The 19,263-nt window shown below is 33.1% G+C and overlaps 3 protein-coding genes across 5 annotated transcripts; 2 read left to right on the forward strand and 1 right to left on the reverse strand.

Moving 5' to 3' along the window:
- The first annotated feature begins 6,969 nt into the window (after nt 1–6,969).
- LOC132634059 (bidirectional sugar transporter SWEET3) lies at nt 6,970–9,505 on the forward strand. Of its 2 annotated transcripts, XM_060350374.1 has the most exons (7): nt 6,970–7,099; nt 7,210–7,246; nt 7,585–7,807; nt 7,912–8,073; nt 8,687–8,806; nt 8,947–9,173; nt 9,340–9,505. In XM_060350374.1, exons 1-6 carry the CDS (start codon nt 7,063–7,065, stop codon nt 9,148–9,150), a joined length of 783 nt encoding a protein of 260 aa, XP_060206357.1. In that variant the 5' UTR covers nt 6,970–7,062; the 3' UTR covers nt 9,151–9,173; nt 9,340–9,505. The 2 variants fall into 2 exon arrangements, with proteins under 2 accessions (XP_060206357.1, XP_060206358.1); XM_060350375.1 differs by lacking the exons at nt 6,970–7,099; nt 7,210–7,246 and adding an exon at nt 7,317–7,354.
- Nucleotides 9,506–10,832: 1,327 nt separating this feature from the next.
- LOC132632032 (pentatricopeptide repeat-containing protein At2g13600-like) lies at nt 10,833–13,659 on the reverse strand. Its single transcript, XM_060347818.1, has one exon. It carries the CDS (start codon nt 13,125–13,127, stop codon nt 10,932–10,934), a length of 2,196 nt encoding a protein of 731 aa, XP_060203801.1. The 5' UTR covers nt 13,128–13,659; the 3' UTR covers nt 10,833–10,931.
- Nucleotides 13,660–16,093: 2,434 nt separating this feature from the next.
- On the forward strand, nt 16,094–19,152 carry LOC132632035 (uncharacterized). Of its 2 annotated transcripts, none has more exons than XM_060347826.1 (3): nt 16,094–16,544; nt 17,611–17,858; nt 18,576–18,713. In XM_060347826.1, the coding sequence occupies exons 1-3, from the start codon at nt 16,188–16,190 to the stop codon at nt 18,634–18,636; spliced, it is 666 nt and encodes a 221-aa protein (XP_060203809.1). In that variant the 5' UTR covers nt 16,094–16,187; the 3' UTR covers nt 18,637–18,713. The 2 variants fall into 2 exon arrangements, with proteins under 2 accessions (XP_060203809.1, XP_060203808.1); XM_060347825.1 differs by having other exon boundaries at nt 16,099–16,544; nt 17,611–17,862; nt 18,576–19,152.
- The last annotated feature ends 111 nt before the right edge of the window (nt 19,153–19,263 follow it).

A 19,263-nucleotide genomic window follows, 5' to 3' on the forward strand; every position in this document is an offset into this window, starting at 1 on the left:
GGAGTCCGACATGTCTGGTAGACCTGAAATCAAACCTTAAAGAACAAGTGTAAAATATCGAGTATAATCAGAACTTTGTATTAAGCCACCACTATTATCCCTGACCCCACGGTGGGCACCAAACTGTTTACCCTAAAAATGGATAACAATTGAATTTATAAACGAAGCCAAGGATATGTGGTTTAATTTAATACAATTTATTAGATTATAGCTAGTAATAGTACAAAATCAGACTATAAATCTAGTTATGAAGGGCACCGGTTGACTTCGAATACCGGGGTCGAGGTTAATGCACGGGGCCGAACAACTAATTTTGAAAAGTGAAATAAGTAATTAAGACGAACAGTGCTGATGATGTTATTGCGTGTTTGAAATATGAATATGCTGCTCTCTTTGTGGGGGAAAAAACCTAGGCAAAATAAAGGGGGGTCTCTCCTTTATATAGTAGAAGAGTCCCAACCTTAGTACAACACTAAATAAGGAATAAAATCGAATAACATCTGTTGACAACTGTTGGCGAGATCGGTGCCGAAATATCCGCCATCAGCCGGATATTTCGGTTTTCTTATCATGATGACTAACCGCCTCTTCAACCTGCCTCAATGCTTTGATTCTGCTCGATCCCCGATCAAATCGGTCTTATATCGACCGAGCATAGTTTTCTTGTCGGGTAACCGGGGATATCAGTTACCTCGGTTTAATCCGTATACAAAGCCTTATGCAAATATATTTGCACAATTAGATAGGGACAGATGCATAGTATAGTTGGGGGTTCAACTCAGTACTTTGCATCAAAACTTTGTAGGTATGTTAAGAAAGCTATTATATGTGTATAAATACAATTTTGAATTCAGTAACTCAAATGGTCAATAGATTCAGTTACATCGGGCACTCATAAAATTTTAATTCGTCTCTGTAATCGTAGCATAGATAAAGTAATTGCAAGTAAATTTTGACGATAAATGTTTATTTGAACCGGATAAAATGATAACTAACCTTTTACAAATTAAAATTCACAGTTAATTAATTTATATATATTTTTCCATGGTTGTGAGTGTATATAACTTGAAGGAAGGCCTTAGAGTAACAACAAAGTTGTCTTTGTATGACCTATAGATCAGGGATTCAAACCATATAATCAGCCACTAATTTTTGCATTAGGATAGGCTGCCTATGTGACCCGTTCTTAGGGACTAAAGTATTTTTTTTCCCCATTATATATAACTTAGAGCCCGTTTGGATTGGCTTATAAGTTGCTTATAAGCTGTTTTCAGCCTTTTTAAGTGTTTGACTGATCAGCTTAAAGTCATTTTGTGCTTAAAATAAGCTTAAAAATATAATTGGGCCCGTTTAACTTAGTTTATCTAAAGCAGCTTATAAGTCAAAAAAAATAAGTTGAGATACCTCAAAAATAACAGCTGTTTGCAGCTTATAAGCTGCTTTAAATAAGCTCATCCAAACAGGCTCTTAAATTCTAACTTTAAGTGGGTGAAAAGGATAAGCTTTCACTCCCTTTATCATCAGGCATGTCACAGTAGGCACTAATCAAGAAAAAAAAAAGGGAGTAGTCTATTGTCTCTTGGAAATTTGGATGCATGAGTAGGACGAACATTAATATTCAAGTATACGTACCAGAACCAAGACAGAATAAGATTCAAGCATAACCGTAGAAACAGCTAATGCTCAGTCAAGGATAATAGAATTTTAATGGAATATATATAATACTTAAGAGATGATGAATGGGGGACATCTCAAAAGATAATGCTGATATCAACCATGATATGAATGGTTTCTTTCCCTAATCACCTTTTCTTCTAAATGTTTGACCTCAAAAGTAGTACACCATTAATTTCACAAGTGGTATTCCGCAAATATATGGAGTCCGGAGCCAAATGACTTATTTTTACCGTCATTAGACAAAAATAGTATTTTTTTTTTAGATCAAAATGGATATTTCGTTGGTTATCCAACGAAATACCCACACAACGTACTGTTTCGTGTCGATGAGTTCTTGCATTTCGCTACATGTGTAGCAAAATGCAAGTTTTTTTTTAATTTTTTTTTAATTTTCCTTTGCATTTCATGAATCAATTCACGAAATAGGCATTTTTAATTTTTTTTTTTTTTTTTGCAATTCGTGCAATTAAATAAAACTGTTTTTTTTTTTAGCATTTCGTGATGCAATTCACGAAATGAATTTTTTTTTATTTCGTCAATTAAATGAACGAAGCTGATACGAAATGCAAAAAATTGCAAAAAACAAAAAAAAAACCTATTTCGTGATCTGATTCACGAAATGCAAGATTTTTTTTTTCCTTTGCATTTCGTGAATCAATTCACGAAATGGATTTTTTAATTTTTTTTGTTTTTTTTGTTTTTTTGCAATTCGTGAAATTAAAACTGTTTTTTTTTTTTTTTGAAATTAAAATTAAAACTTTATTTTGAATATAAATCTAATTCAATTAGATAAAAATATAGGAGAAAGAGTAATTGTAAATTGGTGAAAGAGTAGTTGTAAATTGGTGAAACTTTAAACAGTCATAACTTTGCGCTCGGATATCCGATTTATGCAAAAAAAAAAATTGATTTTGCATATTTTTCCGAGATCTAGCAGCGCAAACTGCCATAAGGCGGTTTGGCCGGGCCGATTTTCTAGAAAACCTCTTTTTTCCCTTCTAATTTTAATTTTTCCCCAAATTGGCGGGAAATTTTTAGTTTTCTTTACTTATATTATGATGATGCGCAATAGACTTCAACATAAAAATTTCGGAGTAATGTAGTTGTGAATGTCAATTTCACTTATGTGGTTTCAATTTTTGAAAATAAAGCTGACTAATTTTCTCAACATATAGGATAAAACTAATTAGAAAAAAGAGGTTTTCTAGAAATCAGCCCGGCCAAACCGCCTTATGGCAGTTTGCGCTGCTAGATCTCGGAAAAATATGCAAAATCATTTTTTTTTTTGCATAAATCGGATATCCGAGCGCAAAGTTATGACTGTTTAAAGTTTCACCAATTTACAACTACTCTTTCACCAATTTACAACTACTCTTTCTCCTATATTTTTATCTAATTGAATTAGATTTATATTCAAAATAAAGTTTTAATTTTAATTTCAAAAAAAAAAAAACAGTTTTAATTTCACGAATTGCAAAAAAACAAAAAAATTAAAAAATCCATTTCGTGAATTGATTCACGAAATGCAAAGGAAAATCAAAAAAAAAAATCTTGCATTTCGTGAATCAAATCACGAAATAGGTTTTTTGTTTTTTTTTTTTTTTGGCAATTTTTTGCATTTCGTATCAGCTTCGTTCATTTAATTGACGAAATAAAAAAAAAATCCATTTCGTGAATTGCATCACGAAATGCTAAAAAAAAATAGTTTTATTTAATTGCACGAATTGCAAAAAAAAAAAAATTAAAAATGCCTATTTCGTGAATTGATTCACGAAATGCAAAGGAAAATTAAAAAAAAAAAAAAAAATCTTGCATTTCGCTACACATGTAGCGAAATGCAAGAAATCATCGGCACCGGAACAGTACGTTGTGTGGGTATTTCGTTGGATAACCAACGAAATACCCATTTTGGTCTAAAAAAAAAGCATACTATTTTTGTCTAATTGCTGTAAAAATAAGTCATTTTGGCTCCGGACTCCAAATATATGCTACTCTCTCTGGTCATTTTTACTTGTCTTGTATGAAAAATTAAGAGATAATTTACCTTCATAGAGTTCAAGGGATTCTTAGTGTGCTGCACAACTTTTAAAGTATGTTTTATTGATTTCAATCATTAATTTACTTAGCAATAATTAGGTGTGATATAGTAAGATTATCATTCTATTTTTGACTCGTTAATAGGCATGTCAAATCAATACATGACAAGTAAAAATGAACGGAGGGAGTAATTTGTTTCACTCTGTTTATTCCTTTCATAAATAGACTCCTTCGAGTTATGTCGTGTGATCATTTATTCGACCTTTAATTAAAATCGGCGTGTGAGTCTAATTCTTTTATGATCGTGAAAATATTTTTTGACCGTGTGACGATGGGTTCTAACTTAGGCCCTCTGCATACATACTCTATATTTAGTGCACGGCCATCTTATCTAGACATTAAAGTTGCTAGAGATTACATTTTCATTTATTTATTTATTTAATTTATAATCATGGTATTTAGATCAGTTTGCGCACATCTTGACTAATTTCATGGAATACCTGCTACCTTCTAAAAATTAGTAGATAGCTGAACAAGTACATTTTTATTTACTTCATTATATCTTCAACTCGCTTTTCACGTATAAGTCTGATTTTTGTTTTATGGATCTGTTAAAAACAATTCTGGTAATAGATCATGAAGGTGTGACTCAAACTCTATTTTTTTATTTTTTTATGTATAATGGGTGACCATCCTTTGAAGCTCTTGTGGAGGAATATCCTGGGTGCCTCTTGTTGAAAAAAACTACTTATGTAATTACACTAAGTTTGTGCACATTACCATAGTAATATAAATATATAGTAGGAGCAGTGCACTTTCGTATCCAACCCGTTTGGCCATAAGAATTATTCACTTTTTTTCGGATTTTTTTTTTTTACTTTTTTCAAAAATTAGTGTTTGACCATGAAAATTCCAAATACAACTTAAAATTGTATTTGAAATTTGAAAAATAAGAAAAACTTGTTTTTCACTTTTTTACAACCAAAACCTTGTTGAAAAAGTACATTTCAACAAAAAAAAAAACTATTTGCAAAAACTATGGCCAAACACAATTTCAAATCCTAAATTCCAAAAAAAATAAAAAAAAAAAAAAAAAAATTGATTTATATGGCCAAACGCCTACTTAGAATAAAATTGCCTTTGGAGTTCCAGAACATGAAGTGACGGTGATCTATACTTTGACTCACTTAAAATTGGTATGATTTGTCAAGGATTTCAATATTTCTGGCAAGATTTTCAATGAGCTTTACTAACTAATTCCACTTTATCCACTGGTCGACGCATGCCTTTTCGTTAACCTTAATTAATGCCTTACTAACTTGAAAATAAAGTCTTCAATATGACATACAGTATGAGAATAAGAATATTAAGAAACATTGAACCCCACTGAGGAGTAAGTGCAGTGAGAAGGTTGGAATCTCTCTCCTTACGGGGGTAGATACGGGGGAGCTACGGATGTCGTGAGTTAATCCGAATTTTTTGTCGAAAAATGATATTCTATATATATATATATATATATAGTAGATGTTGAAGGGGAGTCTTAAAGCAATGATAAAGTTATTTTCGCATTGACCTACATTCCACAGATTCGAGGCGTGAAATCAACCACTGATGCTTCAGGATAGGTTGCCTACGTTTCACCTTCCAGGGACGCGGCTATTTCTCGGAGGCTGCATGAACGTGGGATGCTTCGTGCATCTGTCTGAGTACTCACATCTATCACTACAAGAAAGTATAGAAATGGTAACAAAAAATTTAATATTTTGCAACAACTTAGTTTTATTGTTGGCAAAGAACTTTTTTGTTGCCAAAGAATTTAATTTTGTTGCCATAGTATTGATTATTGTTGCAAAAAGTACTTTTGGCAACAAAAAAAAAAAAGTTGTTGCACGTTATTGCAAAAACAGCCGTTGGGAAAAGTTTATGCAACAAAAAAAAAATTGTTGCCAAAAGTACTTTTTGCAACAATAATCAATCTATGGCAACAAAAATAATTTTGTTGCCAAATATATTTTTTCTTGTAGTGTATATTTAGTAGATAGTGAATTCTCTTGATTCCTCCGTGTGTTTACTTTTTTATATTTTGAATTTTCTTAATGAAAATCCTATCGTCGCCTCTACGTCCACCGGTTACCTAAGTCAGCGGTTTTCGAGCCCGGAAAATGAAGAACTTATTGATAAAGAGCGTTATGTTTCGCAAGCTTCTAAAATCTGTTTATTTTAAATAGTACTTTTTGTCAGAACTGTTTTTCTAATAAAATGCTTTTGTATAGTAGTAATTTGTGTTTGACTACTCAAATTGAAAAACATGTTTGTTTATTAGAGCAACAGTTTGTGCTTGATCAAGGTTCCAAAGTGCTTCTGAAGCTAATTTTTCAGTTTCTGAAAAACCACTTTGATTACTCAAAAGCACTTACTTTTTCCTAAAAGCTTGGCCAAACACCTGAACTCACTAAAATAAGCATTTTTTATTTCTCAGATGTTTGAAAAAATAAGTTACTCCCTCCGTCCAATTTATGTGATATAGTTTGATTAGGCACAGAGTTTAAGAAAGAAATGAAGACTTTGAAACTTGTGGTTAAAAACAAGTTATAGAGATTTGTGTGGCTATACATCATTTCATTAAGAATAAAAGGGAAATTTTTAAATTAAATTATTTTTAAATATATAAATCTATTAGTATTTTGTTGGATAGATTAAAAAGGAAAGTGTATACTTAAATGTACAGAGTTTTACTTCTTAGTGGACCAATCCGATGCAAATCCGGCTTAGGTGGTTTAGTGGCTAAGAACTGAACGCTTTAAACAAAAATTGAACGTGAAAAAATGGAGACACATACGTGTAAGTGACGTGAAAGTGAAACCCCCTGAAGATTAATTACGTTTACATCAGAATTAAATGGATAGTGGAAGTCCAGTAACAACTTCCACCAACACATAGAACAAATTTATTAATTTGGTAAAATAACAATTCTTCAATTTTATGCTTTTCTTCTTTTGCATGCATCTCGTTCCCTCTCTCTGTCCTATTACCCAATAATGCATTTTTAAATGGAGCATTTACAATTAGAACAAATTTATTCCATAAAATACACTACCTGATTAGACTCCAATCATTTTTCCTACCACAAATTTTATTTTCTAATTAATTTCTTTTATTTTGATAATGATTGATCAGCTTCCACCCACAAATGTAGATAGATGTAGACGGTACTTGCTCTCTTTCTTAGGCAAAACCATAGTATTTATAAGAGTTCAAGACAACAACCTTAAATATCTGCTTCTTAATTAGCACTTCTTCTGAACTAGCTAGATTTATCATCCTGGGCAAATATTTTTCTCCAAAGAAATGGGTGATAGATTGCGTTTGGCAGTAGGAGTAATGGGTAAATCATATATTTTATTTATTTATACAAATATATTACCTTCATTTAATTAAATACTCCCTAGTACTACATGATAAACGTGCATTGGTTTTTTTTTTTGTTTGTCACAGGGAATGTCGCCTCCATGTTGCTCTATGCTGCACCAATGTAATTATTTTCTATTACATTGTTAAATAATGAGTTAAGTTATAGTATACATATGTTGTCACATTAAAGATATTTCCATATTATCATGTCACTCAACAAAATTTACAGGTAAACCTCTTCAAATTTGAGATTCATAATTAATCTTGAAAATAAGACGGTTAACCTGCTATAATAGGTAAATGTCATTGACATGATGGTATAATTTTTTTTTTATGCTGATGGTGAAGAAAAACTTAAACTCATTGTGATAATTGATAAACCTCTTTCTTATCATTTTAGTTCTAATAATACCGTTTATATGGAGTAACGTTTTTAAATTTCTTTGTGTTTATTGGCAGGCTTACTTTCTCCCGAGTTATAAAAAAGAAAAAAACTGGAGGATTTTCATGTGTACCTTACGTACTAGCATTGTTCAATTGTTGTCTCTATACGTGGTATGGTTTACCAGTAGTAAGTTATAGATGGGAAAATTTCCCACTGGTTACTATTAATGGAATAGGGATTCTTCTGGAGATCTCATTTATTCTAATCCATTTCTGGTTTTCTTCGGCTAAAGGAAAGGCAAGTTAAATATATCTACATTTATTTTCTGTATGATTTTTTTTTGTGTGTATAGCATAGTGCATGCATTATTAATTACTTTTCTTATTTATTAAAAAAAGCAGAAGGAAGTTGCAAAAATGGTGGTGCCTATTATTCTAATATGCTTGGCAATAGGGATTATATCGGCTTTTGTATTTCATGATCACCGTCGTCGCAAGGTTTTTGTAGGCAGCGTTGGACTCGTAGCCTCAGTGGCTATGTATGCTTCCCCTCTAGTTGTTGTGGTAAGTCTTTTTTCATGAGTTTGTTGTCATCCAATTAAATCGACCTACACTGTTATAAACAATACAAATATGTTCATAACAAGTCTAATAAGATAAGATGAAAAATAGAGATTCGTTATTATAGTTAGTTAAATTGCACTGACAGTGATTTCTTTTAATGTTATAGTATATATAACTTGAATCTTTTCTTCATCTACTTTTTTTTTTCCGTTAAGTATAGTAGTTTAAGTTTTGATTATGTATTGTGGTATCGCAATATTATGCGACACGTAGAAAATAGTTTACGGCCATCAAAAGGGACTTGTTATTAAACTATTACTTCACGACACAGGACAATATCAACCAAAATGTATAGCACTTTATTACTTTTCATATTAGAAACAATTTGTTATATTATACTATCTATCTCATTGTTGCAAAGAAAATACTTAATGATGACAATAAACCTTAGGTAGCTATACTCGAATCACCACAAATATTATAGTACGTACACGATTTCTAAAATAATGTCAAACTACTTGTAAATTTTCTCTAATGATCAATAGTCCCATATATTTTTCTAATAATTAATTACTCATGTACGTGTGTACTTATTGGTTGATGATGACTGCAGAGACAAGTGATAAAGACAAAGAGCGTGGAGTTTATGCCATTTTACTTGTCATTTTTCTCCTTTCTTGCTAGTGGTCTTTGGATGGCCTATGGATTACTCAGCCATGATCTCTTTCTAGCGGTTTGTCTACAACTTACTTTTGAATTTTTATTTTTTTGTCATACATAATATTCAAGAGCAATATACAGCTAGTTGAACATATCATTATGAATAATATCAACTTCTCATTGAACTTCGGGGCAATTTTTTTTCTTCTTCAGTCTCCAAATCTGGTGGGAACACCCCTGTGCATCCTGCAACTTATACTGTATTGCAAGTACCGAAAGAACCCCATAAATGAATTAGCACCACAGAAATGGCTGGATCTGGAATTTAACAATGAGAAACTCAATCAAGAATTCCAGTTAGATGAGAAGAAGGAACCAGTCCTAGTTGTCACTGAGAATATCAACACCAAGATTTAAAGAAATTTTCGTATTCTATTAAGGTATACTATACATATCTCATTTTTTTTTTCCTTTTTTCCCTTTGTCTTTCGGATTTGTATATGTTCTCTCATGTGTGTTGTTGTCATCTATCTTGTTTACAAATTTTTTTTCCTTGTTGTTATTGCTAAGTAGTAGCATTTATTATTTCATTTTTTGGACAAGCAGGTAATACCTTGCTCAAATCATGGAGTAGCACTCACCAACCAAGAATCAGGAAGCGGACCAAGAAATACAAAATGGTGACCCATATCATATACTACATTGTTTTGACTGTGTGTAATCCTTTAATAACTTCTCTTGAGGAATTGGAAGAATTTACTTTGTGCCTGAAGCTTCTACTTATTTGTTCTTTTCTTTTTCGTTTCTATATTTCACTTTTGCTACGAGCGACTTTGACCCATCAATCACATATGTTGTCAGGCGAATAGGAACCATGGAGTTTTTATTAGGAAATATTGAGTTTAGTACATATAATCTTAAATTATCTCGTCTCATCAGTCACGATTAAGGAAAGTCTAATATGTGAAAGCTAATTGAATACTACATTCCGGATAAGAACTACTAATGGTCATTTTCTCTAGATCAATTCCACCGAACAGCAGATTTCAACCATAAGGAATTCCATGTAAAATATGAGCTTTTCTTTTTTTCTTCAAAAAAGCATCAGATTACCAAAAAAAGATCAGAAAAGCATCAGAATTTTGCCAGGAAAGTGGATGCAGATCCAAAAACTAATAGTCCTACTGTTTCTTAGGAACCCTTAAAAAAGTATGAGATTTTTCTCCAGAAGGCATCAGAATTACCAAAAAAGATCAGAAAAGCATCAGAATTATCCCAGGAAAGTGGATGCAACTCCAAAACTAAGTCCTACTCTGTCTTAGGAAACCCCATGTAACGTATGAAATATTTTCCAAAAAAGGGTATCAGAATTACCAAAAAAGATCAGAATTTTGCCGGGAAAGTGGATATAGCTCCAGAAACTAATATTCCTACTATGTCTTAGGAATATGAAACGTATACCACTTTGTAATGGATTAAGTCAGAGGATAATGAAAGAATACATACTGAGAATCCGTCAAAATTGTGAAAGTGTATGACCAAGAACCAACAACATCTCAGAAATAGAATATCTCCTAACGCTTGAACCTATGCCTTTGAGCCAGGTATCAAGGCCTCATATATCAAATATTAGACATTGCGAACCCACAACTAGTTTTGATCTCAGGCACCCACCTAGGTGAAAGATCATTCTATGTATGCACCAGAGCCAACCAATGCACAATTTTCGGTCATCAAATTCAATAATGAGATATAGAAGTGAGGCAAGATTTATAAGATACTCCCTCTGTTTCAATTTATGTGAACCTATTTCCTTTTTAGTCCGTGCCAAAATGAATGACCTCTTTCCTAATTTGGAAACAAATTCACTTTATGAATGATTTACAGCCACACAAATATTCAACACTTATTTTGAACCACAAGTTTCAAAAGTTTTCCCTCTTTCTTAAATGTCGTGCCCAATCAAATGGGTTCACATAAATTGAAACGGAGGGAGTATAAAAGAATGAAGCCCTGGAGGAAAACAGAGTTCCATATCGATTTTTAATGCATAGAGAAGTCAAAACGGATTTAGCAGCAAGAACATAAATGGCATAAATTTACATGATGCTGGTTGCATTTTTTTGTGACACAAAACTAATAAAATCAATCACACACCATGGATGCTAATTGCTATGCAATACCATCAGGAGGATTAACTAAGAGAGTAACTCATTTTCCACATATAATTTTGAAGAAGTACAATCAAAATTAATTTCGGAATCCACATTCGCTGTTAGGTTTTCCAAAGTTGAGTAAATTATATCACATAAAGGATGAGTTCTATTATCAACAGAGAAAAATTGAACCTTGTTGTTTAGTTCTATCCAACTATATCCCGGATCCTTCTTATACTGCAGTTTCTTCAATGCTTTCCGCACTCTCATTTTCTCCCACCACCTGCCAAATCCTGCATACATATTGGATATGATAACACAGCCGGATGTAGACTTGGGATCCAATGAGAACAGTTTCTCAGCCACCCTCTCACCAACTTCCACGTCCATCCAGAACCAACAAGCATTAAGCAGCGCAACAAAGATAACGCTGTCTGGTTCAATAGTCATTCTGTTAACAAGCTTCTCAGCTTCATGTAGATGGCCTGATCTACCAAGAAGATCCACCAAACACGTGTAATGTTCCAGAGTAGGTGCTATACCATATCGTTCTTGCATTACGTGGAAAAGTCTTGTGCCCTCCCCCACCAAACCCACACAAGTACAAGCCAGTAAGACACCGACAAAGGTTGCTGCATTAGGATCGATCCCTTCATCTAACATTTGGTGAAAAAGTACAAGTGCCTCAGAGCCAAGCCCATGATGTGCATACCCATTAATCAGAGCCGTCCATGCTGCTACATTAGGAAATGCAATGCTGTGAAAGGATGCTTGGGCATCATTAAGGCTCCCACATTTGGAGTACATGTCAACAAGAGCTGTTCCAACATAGTTATTGGATTCGAATGGAGTCTTAATTAAATCTGTGTGAATCAATTGGCCTTGCTGAAGTGATCCAAGGCAGGAGCACGCGTGAAACAGGGCAGAAAATGTTGACCTAGTTTGGCTAATCGATAATCTTCTCATGGTTGTATACAACTTTAACGCACTCTCGTGTTGATGATTTTGGGTATATCCTGAAATCATAGAATTCCAGGTAACAGAATTTTCTTGTGCTTTCACTTCTTCAAAAAGCTCTACAGCTTTATCAATGTCACCATTCCTTGAGTATACAGAAATCATAGTATTGATGGGAGTTAAATTTCTATCTGGCAACTCCAGAAACAACCGTTTTGATTCCTCTACTTGACCAGACATGGCATATCCTTTGATCATCAAATTGTAAACATGATCCCGCTTGATCAATCCATCAAACAAATATCGAGATTCCTCAATCCTGCCCGCCGAAATTAGCCCCCCAATCAACAAGTTTGAATCATTTAAGGAAGGATTAACTAGTGCACTATAAACTAACATAGCATCATCAAGAACCTCACAATTACAATAAAAATCAATCAATGCACCAGAAACTGAATGATCCCACTCAAACCCAAACTTCACTACCAACCCATGAAGTGCCCTTCCCTCATATAAAGATCCCAATCTACCACAAACCCTCAAAACACAATCCAACGTAAATTCATTCGGGACAACTTTATTATCCTCTCTCATCGACCGAAACAACTCTAAAGCTTTCTGGCATCCACCTTCAACCTTTGAGCATCCAGAAATCAAAGTAGTCCAAGCAACAATATCACGAGTCGGCATTTGCCTAAAAAACTCCAAAGCATCAGTTAACAAGTTACATTTAACATACCCCACAAGCATCAAGCTCCATAACAACTCATTCTCATAATGCAATACATCAAATACCACCCTCGCATCTTCGATTTCATGACACGTGGAGTAAAAGTACAATAATGCACTACCCACAAGCTCAAAACTTTGATATCCAGATTTCAAAACTAGCCCATGAACTTGCTTACCACGATTTATCGACTGTGATCGAGCACAAACACTTAATACTGAGGAAAAAGTAGACTCATTCAGCTTTACATAACTGCTATGCATCAATGCAACTAAGGTTAAAGCTTCAGTGAACTTTTCCCATTGAGAGTAACCAGAAATCATGGTATTCCATGAGACAACAGTTCTCACGGGCATTTTGTCAAACAGGTTTCGAGCTTGTTGAAGTGAACCTTTTTTGGCTAGTTTCGTAATGGAAATGTTAGTGGAGACAACGTTGGACGTTGCTGGATAAGCATTATTACTATTGTAGCACATGTTTGAGCAAAATCTCAAACTCCCTTTCCAACGGTGATGCTTCCAGGTTCGCGTAAATGATGGTCTTATAATCATTCCTTAGCATTTACTATCCCTTCAAGACAAAAGGCGCCAACTGTTAAAAAAAAAAACGAATTTTCAAGATGGTGTCAATTTTTGAGTTCTTTTTCTTGCTATATGTTAACTGACGGTTAGACTGACACAGTGAGCTGAGCTTCTGCAAAGCTTACACAGAATATACGATCACTGTAGTTTGAAAAATGAATTACTCTCTCCGTTTCAATTTATACGAGTGACTAAACACAAAATTTAAAAATTTAAATAAATTTTTTTAAAATTTATAATCTAAAAAAGTTATAGATATGTGGCTACATGATAAAATGAAAAATTTAAAATTAAAGTATTACTAAATATGAAAAGATATGATTCTTTTTTAAGCTACTTGATATTTAAGAGAGACAGAATACACAGACTCAAACTGTTCGTTTGATACCTTAATTTAGAAAGTGACAATCTAGACACCTCTTATTACTTTAAGTGTGTTTGTTAAATTTAGTGTTTTAAAAGGCATTTTTTGACTGACTCTCGGGCTAGACGTATCAAAAATGTACTGAGGTGTATTGGCGGGGAGTAAATATCGGGGGGTGTAAATCCAAACTTTTTGGGCTTTTGCTTAATTGTAAGCCTCAGCATTTTCGGCGTTTATTGAGGCTTATGCCCCGAGAATTTTTCAAATTTGAGCTAAACTTACTTAATAAATTTTGTATAAAAAGATTAAATATCCAAAAGTTATATCATAGTAAAATCTTAAAAAGTTAAAAGTTTTTTTTCTAATTGTTTATCCTAGTTTCATAATCTTTTTTCTTTGTTGTTTACGAAGTAACAGATACACTTTAGACTTTTGTACGCAAAGTACAAACTACAAAGCAAAGAGTTACCTACAATTATTATTATGCTTTCATGCTTGAATTTTCCTTCTTTGTGCTTTATTTGCTTCAAGATATTTTTAGCATTCTTCAATTTATCTTTTTCAAGATAATTTTTAGTTTTAGTATTTCTTTTGATATCACTCTAGTTTAGATAATGTTCTAAAGACTCTATTTTGGATATTTGTATTATAATGAGTGTTCATTTATTTTCTAGTTTTATGTTTTAAAACAATAACTTTATATTATTATTAATTTTATCTTTGAATTATTAGGATAGAGTGTCATTTTTACAACTCTAATTATGTTTCATCATAGTCATGTTATTGGTGTAATGCATCTTTACGTCATTCACCTTTTCAAGATTTTTTTAATGGTTTGTGCACATGTTAGCATGTTAATAATAGATATAGTTTTCCTACTAATTTTATCATTTTCTTAAAATTTTATTGTGTTTTTTATTTATATATTTATTTTAATAATTTATAAAATACTAAAATCAAATATCCATGGGGCTTACGCTCCGTGCCTCGGGACTTACATCTCGCCGAGGCATAGATAAACACCTCGTCTTACACCCATGCCTTTTAAAACACCGATTAAATCTTTTCCGCTCATGATATAGCAAAATATGTGTATACACTCATAATTTCAACTAATGAAACTTTAATAAGTTATACATTAATTAGTACTAATTGAATAGGAAATGACCCAAAAATTACTTCCTTCGTTCATTTTTCATTTTTACTTGTCACGTTTCGCTTTTCGAGAGTCAAATTATATAGATCTTGACTGACATTTTAAGATGTATTTTTTTCATCATATTAATATGAGAAGAATTGCAACTTATAGTATTTATTATATAGTTTTCGAACGTCTAAATTTTAATTTAAAATATTGAATTAATCTAATTCAATTTTCGGAAGATTAGTTAATTGACTCTCGAGAAACAAAATATGACTGTAAAAGTGAACGGAGGGAGTACTTAACATTTAACAAGATAATTATTAATAGTAACTTTTTGCCCACTAAACCCGTAAAAATATTTATATTTTAACTTTAATATTTTCTTATATAAAAAACTTAAAATTTTATTTTAATTTATTATTTTCCTTTAAAAATCATAAATTTACTTAGTTAGATCATGACCCATTTTGCTGTAGGATTTTATATAGGAGGTTCAAATAATTTTTTATAAACATTACATAATAAACTTTAGTTTATTTGGGTGAGATTTCCATATTATAGAAATAAAATACAATATTCGTGTAAGATTTTTGTCGACTGGTACGTGAGATAAGATGGGATATTCCAGGATTAAGTCTGAGATAAAATTTATATTGTGTTTAGTTGACTCAATATAAATTTATCGGTCTTAATCCTGAATATCTTATCTTATCCCATCAAATTTGAAAATATTTTATCTCACCGTCCAGGAGATAAATTAGACCTACAATTATAATCGCAGAAATATATATAATTCCATATAATTTAGTCCACTAATCAAACTATATAGTATAATGAAGAGTCTAAGTATTTAACTTTTTATAATACATGAGGTGTATTTAAAATTAAGTGATCAAATTTGTGTAGGATTTTTTTAGTTTAAGGGTGTAATTAGTATTTAATTTCTAATTTAAGTGATTCGTGCGGTCTTTTGAATTATCGGATAGTTATGAATTGAATTTTTGAACACAAATTTGGCACCATCATCATCAGTGTTCAAAAGTTCAATTTTAAAATAATAATTAGGCACCATCATCATCAGTGTTCAAAAATAATACTTTCATCCGTCTCAATTTATATGATACTAAATCTTTTTTTTTAGTCAGTCCCCAAAAAAAAGTCTTTTTATAATTAGTAACAATTTAACTTTAAATTCACTTTTTTATCTTAATAAAATAATTTTTAACCACACAGTTTTTATAATTTATTTTTTATCATAAATTTTAAAAATCTTCCTTTATTTCTTAAAATGAAATGTAGTCGTGCATGTCGCCTGCTCGATGAACAGGTGTTACCCATTTGGTTGCCGTTGACGCTTTCATGCAGCATGCAGAAAGCCACGTAACCCCCTGTCCACAACTCTACATCTCCATGTTATGTTACTTCTAGCTCCCCTCTCCTAATTTCCTCATCAAATTAATTCTTCCCTGCCAAGACAGATTTCAATACGTTAAGTTTTCTTGTCCAACAAAACAAAACAATAATGGTGAAATTAGCAACAGCACGTGAGATCCGAATGTACGGTCCAAGACTGACCCGAAACAGATTCGAGTACATCAACGCGGGTCTATACATGTTTGCTACAATGTTGCTTGTAGGTGGGTTTGCGGCTCAGTTTTCGAGAGAAGCATTGTCTGGTTTGGTTTTGTTGTTGATAGCGTTGGGGGTCATAATAGTAGTGAATGTGCATGATCTACTGGCTCACCTTGCTGCCATTGACTATAGATTTTCGTTGCTCGGTTTTGACCCCCAGCTTGCCATTGTTGAATTTGCTGTGCCAGTGGTTCAGTCTGTAGGAACTATTCTATACTTCTTAGGTGTTCTTTTTCTCTTCGCTCAGGTAATAAATTAACTCCCCACAATCTTGATTTTATATTTCCTTCTGATTTTGTGTATGTATGTGTCATTAGTTTTATCATAACAGTGGGTAGTATTTAATTAGACTTGAGGCGTCTATAAAATACTCCCTCCCCAATTTAAATGTCTTAGTTTGACTGGACACAAAGTTTAAAGAATAAAAAGAGGCTTTTGAATCTTACGATCCTAAATTAAATGTGTACCTAATGCTTATAAAATGCAGCAGGATGTTTGAATTGTCAACTTAGTAAATATAGAAAAATGCACTCTTTTTTGGGATAGACAAAAAGGAAATTAAACACTTAAACTGGACGAAAGGAGCAAATTTCTTTTAAGGTATTAATTGACCCCCTGTTGTAAATGATCACTGTTAGTAATTGGCATTTGGCAATAAAAGCCTTCGAAATCGGGAGACAACAATTCCTGAAAACTTTCCTTACAACTTCAATTAAGAGTAGACAGTTTCATTTCATGTGAGAATTTCAGGAAGAAGATGGGAGGGAGTATGATATTTGATAACCTGTAGAAACTACAAATTTATAATGCTAAGGAGAGGAAGCTGAAAAATCATGTTTCTTCTGAAATGGCACTTGTTCAGACATGACTTAGAAATTAAACAGACTTCTTTCAGAATTAAAAATGTCTAGCGACTCCATTAGTTTTATCTCAGGCACGTCCTTAACGTACAAGTGCCAAGTCCTAGCTAGTTCTATTAAAGACTGTAATATTGTCTAAGCGAATTTCAACTTCCTCGAATTGACCTGCTTGTAAATGAAATAGACACACCCTAATTGTAACACCTTTGAAGCCTTTGTAAAAAGTGCCAATGTGTGGAATAAGATACTTTCTCAATTTGCTTGTTATTAGCTAGCTATTACAGCAATTATAACAAATTAAAATCGCGTAGAATTCTAATCAAATTATTGTTCATCACCCTGAATAAAACAGAAATGATTATGCATCAGTGGCTAAATTTTGACTTTTGGATATGTAGTTTGAATATTGTTGCTGAAATTTTCATCTGATGCATTTCATTTGTAAAAAATTAGGCAGAAAAAGGGTATGGCAATTTCAAAGTGGAGAAGCAAGCTGTGAATCTGCTCATTGCTGGCCCTGCTCTCTGGCTGCTTGGTTCGATCCACAACTCGTGTCAGATTTACGAAAGAGCGGACGGACATGTCCAAATATTGCAACAAAGTGTCAACATTCCCTTCTTGTTGGGAAGTTTATTGTTTCTGGTAGGAGCACTCCTCAATTGGACAGCCCAGTCAGGATATGTCCACCATGGCTTGAAATTGTTAGTAAGTAATCCTACATTTTATAACATATCCATGTGGAAAAATCTATGTATGGATTTAACATTAACTTTTGAATGCCACATATTATGACCATAACAAAAATATATATGAACCCACATTTTGAAGGGAGAAAAGAAAGAGGGTGAATATCCAAATATTCATATGGTAGGGTTGATGCCCACGTCTCCTGAAACCGTACTTGCAAGTTCTGCTCGCAGAAAACTCTCCGCGCTTACTCTTGAGAACACTATTTTTCTTTAGTTAGCTAGTTCTCCCGACCTTAAGACCCTCATGTGGGAAGCATGATCAAGTAGTTTAAGAATAAGAAATGTCTTCAATTCCTAGAATATAGGAAGTGCACAGTCAGAAAGGCCCTTGCCCTGTTCACCTTGCCCTGGTAACCAAGTATCAAAGAGAAGAGAGAAGAGAACATCGTATTTTGGCGACATTCTAGGAGTCATCTTAAACGTCAGATGCTGTCAATAATTCTATAGCAGTAGTCTGATCAATGAAATAAAGTGTATACTGAATAACTTGATACAGAGGTTCCGCAATTCAATTTTTGGATCTGAGACATTCTATTTGGTTGGTTTCCTTTTAAACTCTGTCTATATCCCGTGCTTCTTGTAGTCTTATGACATAGAATACACTATTAAGATGCTTCGAGCAGTACAGTTTCATCAACTAATTATTGAGTGATTTGTGAAATGATGCAGAGTGAAGACTGGAAGTGGTTCGGAGTATTTGGGAGTTTATTGCTGTTCATTGGGGGGTTAATGAACGTGGTAAAAGTGTTCAAGATGCAACAAATGAGTGGGTTGAGGCTAGAAAAGCTACGAGGCGGAGCACAGGACCGACTGATGCAAGAAAGAGAGGGGCAAATGCCCCTGATAATAGAAGAGCAAAGGAGAAGGAGAAAGTCGCCCGAGGAGGGGACAACATCAACTACTGTTGCCCCAACTCCTTACAAGGATGTTCTTGTTGGTCAGCCTTGAGAGTTAATGATTCTATGTGCACTACTCCCATTTTGCCATTGGACAGTCAGATATGAGGGCATGCAGAGGATTTTGCAATTTTGCTTGATCTTGCTGTTCATCTCTAGGTGCTGATTTTATGTGCTTATTGACAAAACTGTTGAGGGGTCGTTTGGCATAAGATCATATAGTATACTTGGATTTGATGTTGAATAATATGTGGATGCATTTGATTCAGACTAGACTATGGGTTACAGGGACGTTGTGCGGATGTTATATTTGTTATGTAATTGGATTTAACCTTGTTTTTTCACTGGAACCTCAAGTCTCCATTTTTCCTGATGGAAAGAAGAAGCGGTTTATATTGGTGAAAGACATGATACAGTGTAGAACAAAACCTCTTATCCAATATGATGCATGTCAAATAACT

This window comes from Lycium barbarum, chromosome 3 (genome assembly GCF_019175385.1).
Source record: "Lycium barbarum isolate Lr01 chromosome 3, ASM1917538v2, whole genome shotgun sequence".
In the NCBI taxonomy this organism is placed as follows: Eukaryota; Viridiplantae; Streptophyta; class Magnoliopsida; order Solanales; family Solanaceae; genus Lycium; species Lycium barbarum.

What these genes read in the sequence shown, in the direction of transcription:
- LOC132634059 (XM_060350374.1), top strand. Translation starts at nt 7,063, where the DNA reads ATGGGTGATAGATTGCGTTTGGCAGTAGGAGTAATGG. An exon ending in TTTGGCAGTAGGAGTAATGG is followed by an intron (nt 7,100 to 7,209) that starts GTAAATCATATA and finishes TGTTTGTCACAG; the next exon opens with GGAATGTCGCCTCCATGTTG. An exon ending in TTTCTTCGGCTAAAGGAAAG is followed by an intron (nt 7,808 to 7,911) that starts GCAAGTTAAATA and finishes TAAAAAAAGCAG; the next exon opens with AAGGAAGTTGCAAAAATGGT.
- LOC132632032 (XM_060347818.1), bottom strand. Translation starts at nt 13,127, where the DNA reads ATGATTATAAGACCATCATTTACGCGAACCTGGAAGCATCACCGTTGG.
- LOC132632035 (XM_060347825.1), top strand. Translation starts at nt 16,188, where the DNA reads ATGGTGAAATTAGCAACAGCACGTGAGATCCGAATGTACGGTCCAAGA. An exon ending in TTCTTTTTCTCTTCGCTCAG is followed by an intron (nt 16,545 to 17,610) that starts GTAATAAATTAA and finishes GTAAAAAATTAG; the next exon opens with GCAGAAAAAGGGTATGGCAA. An exon ending in ACCATGGCTTGAAATTGTTA is followed by an intron (nt 17,863 to 18,575) that starts GTAAGTAATCCT and finishes GAAATGATGCAG; the next exon opens with AGTGAAGACTGGAAGTGGTT.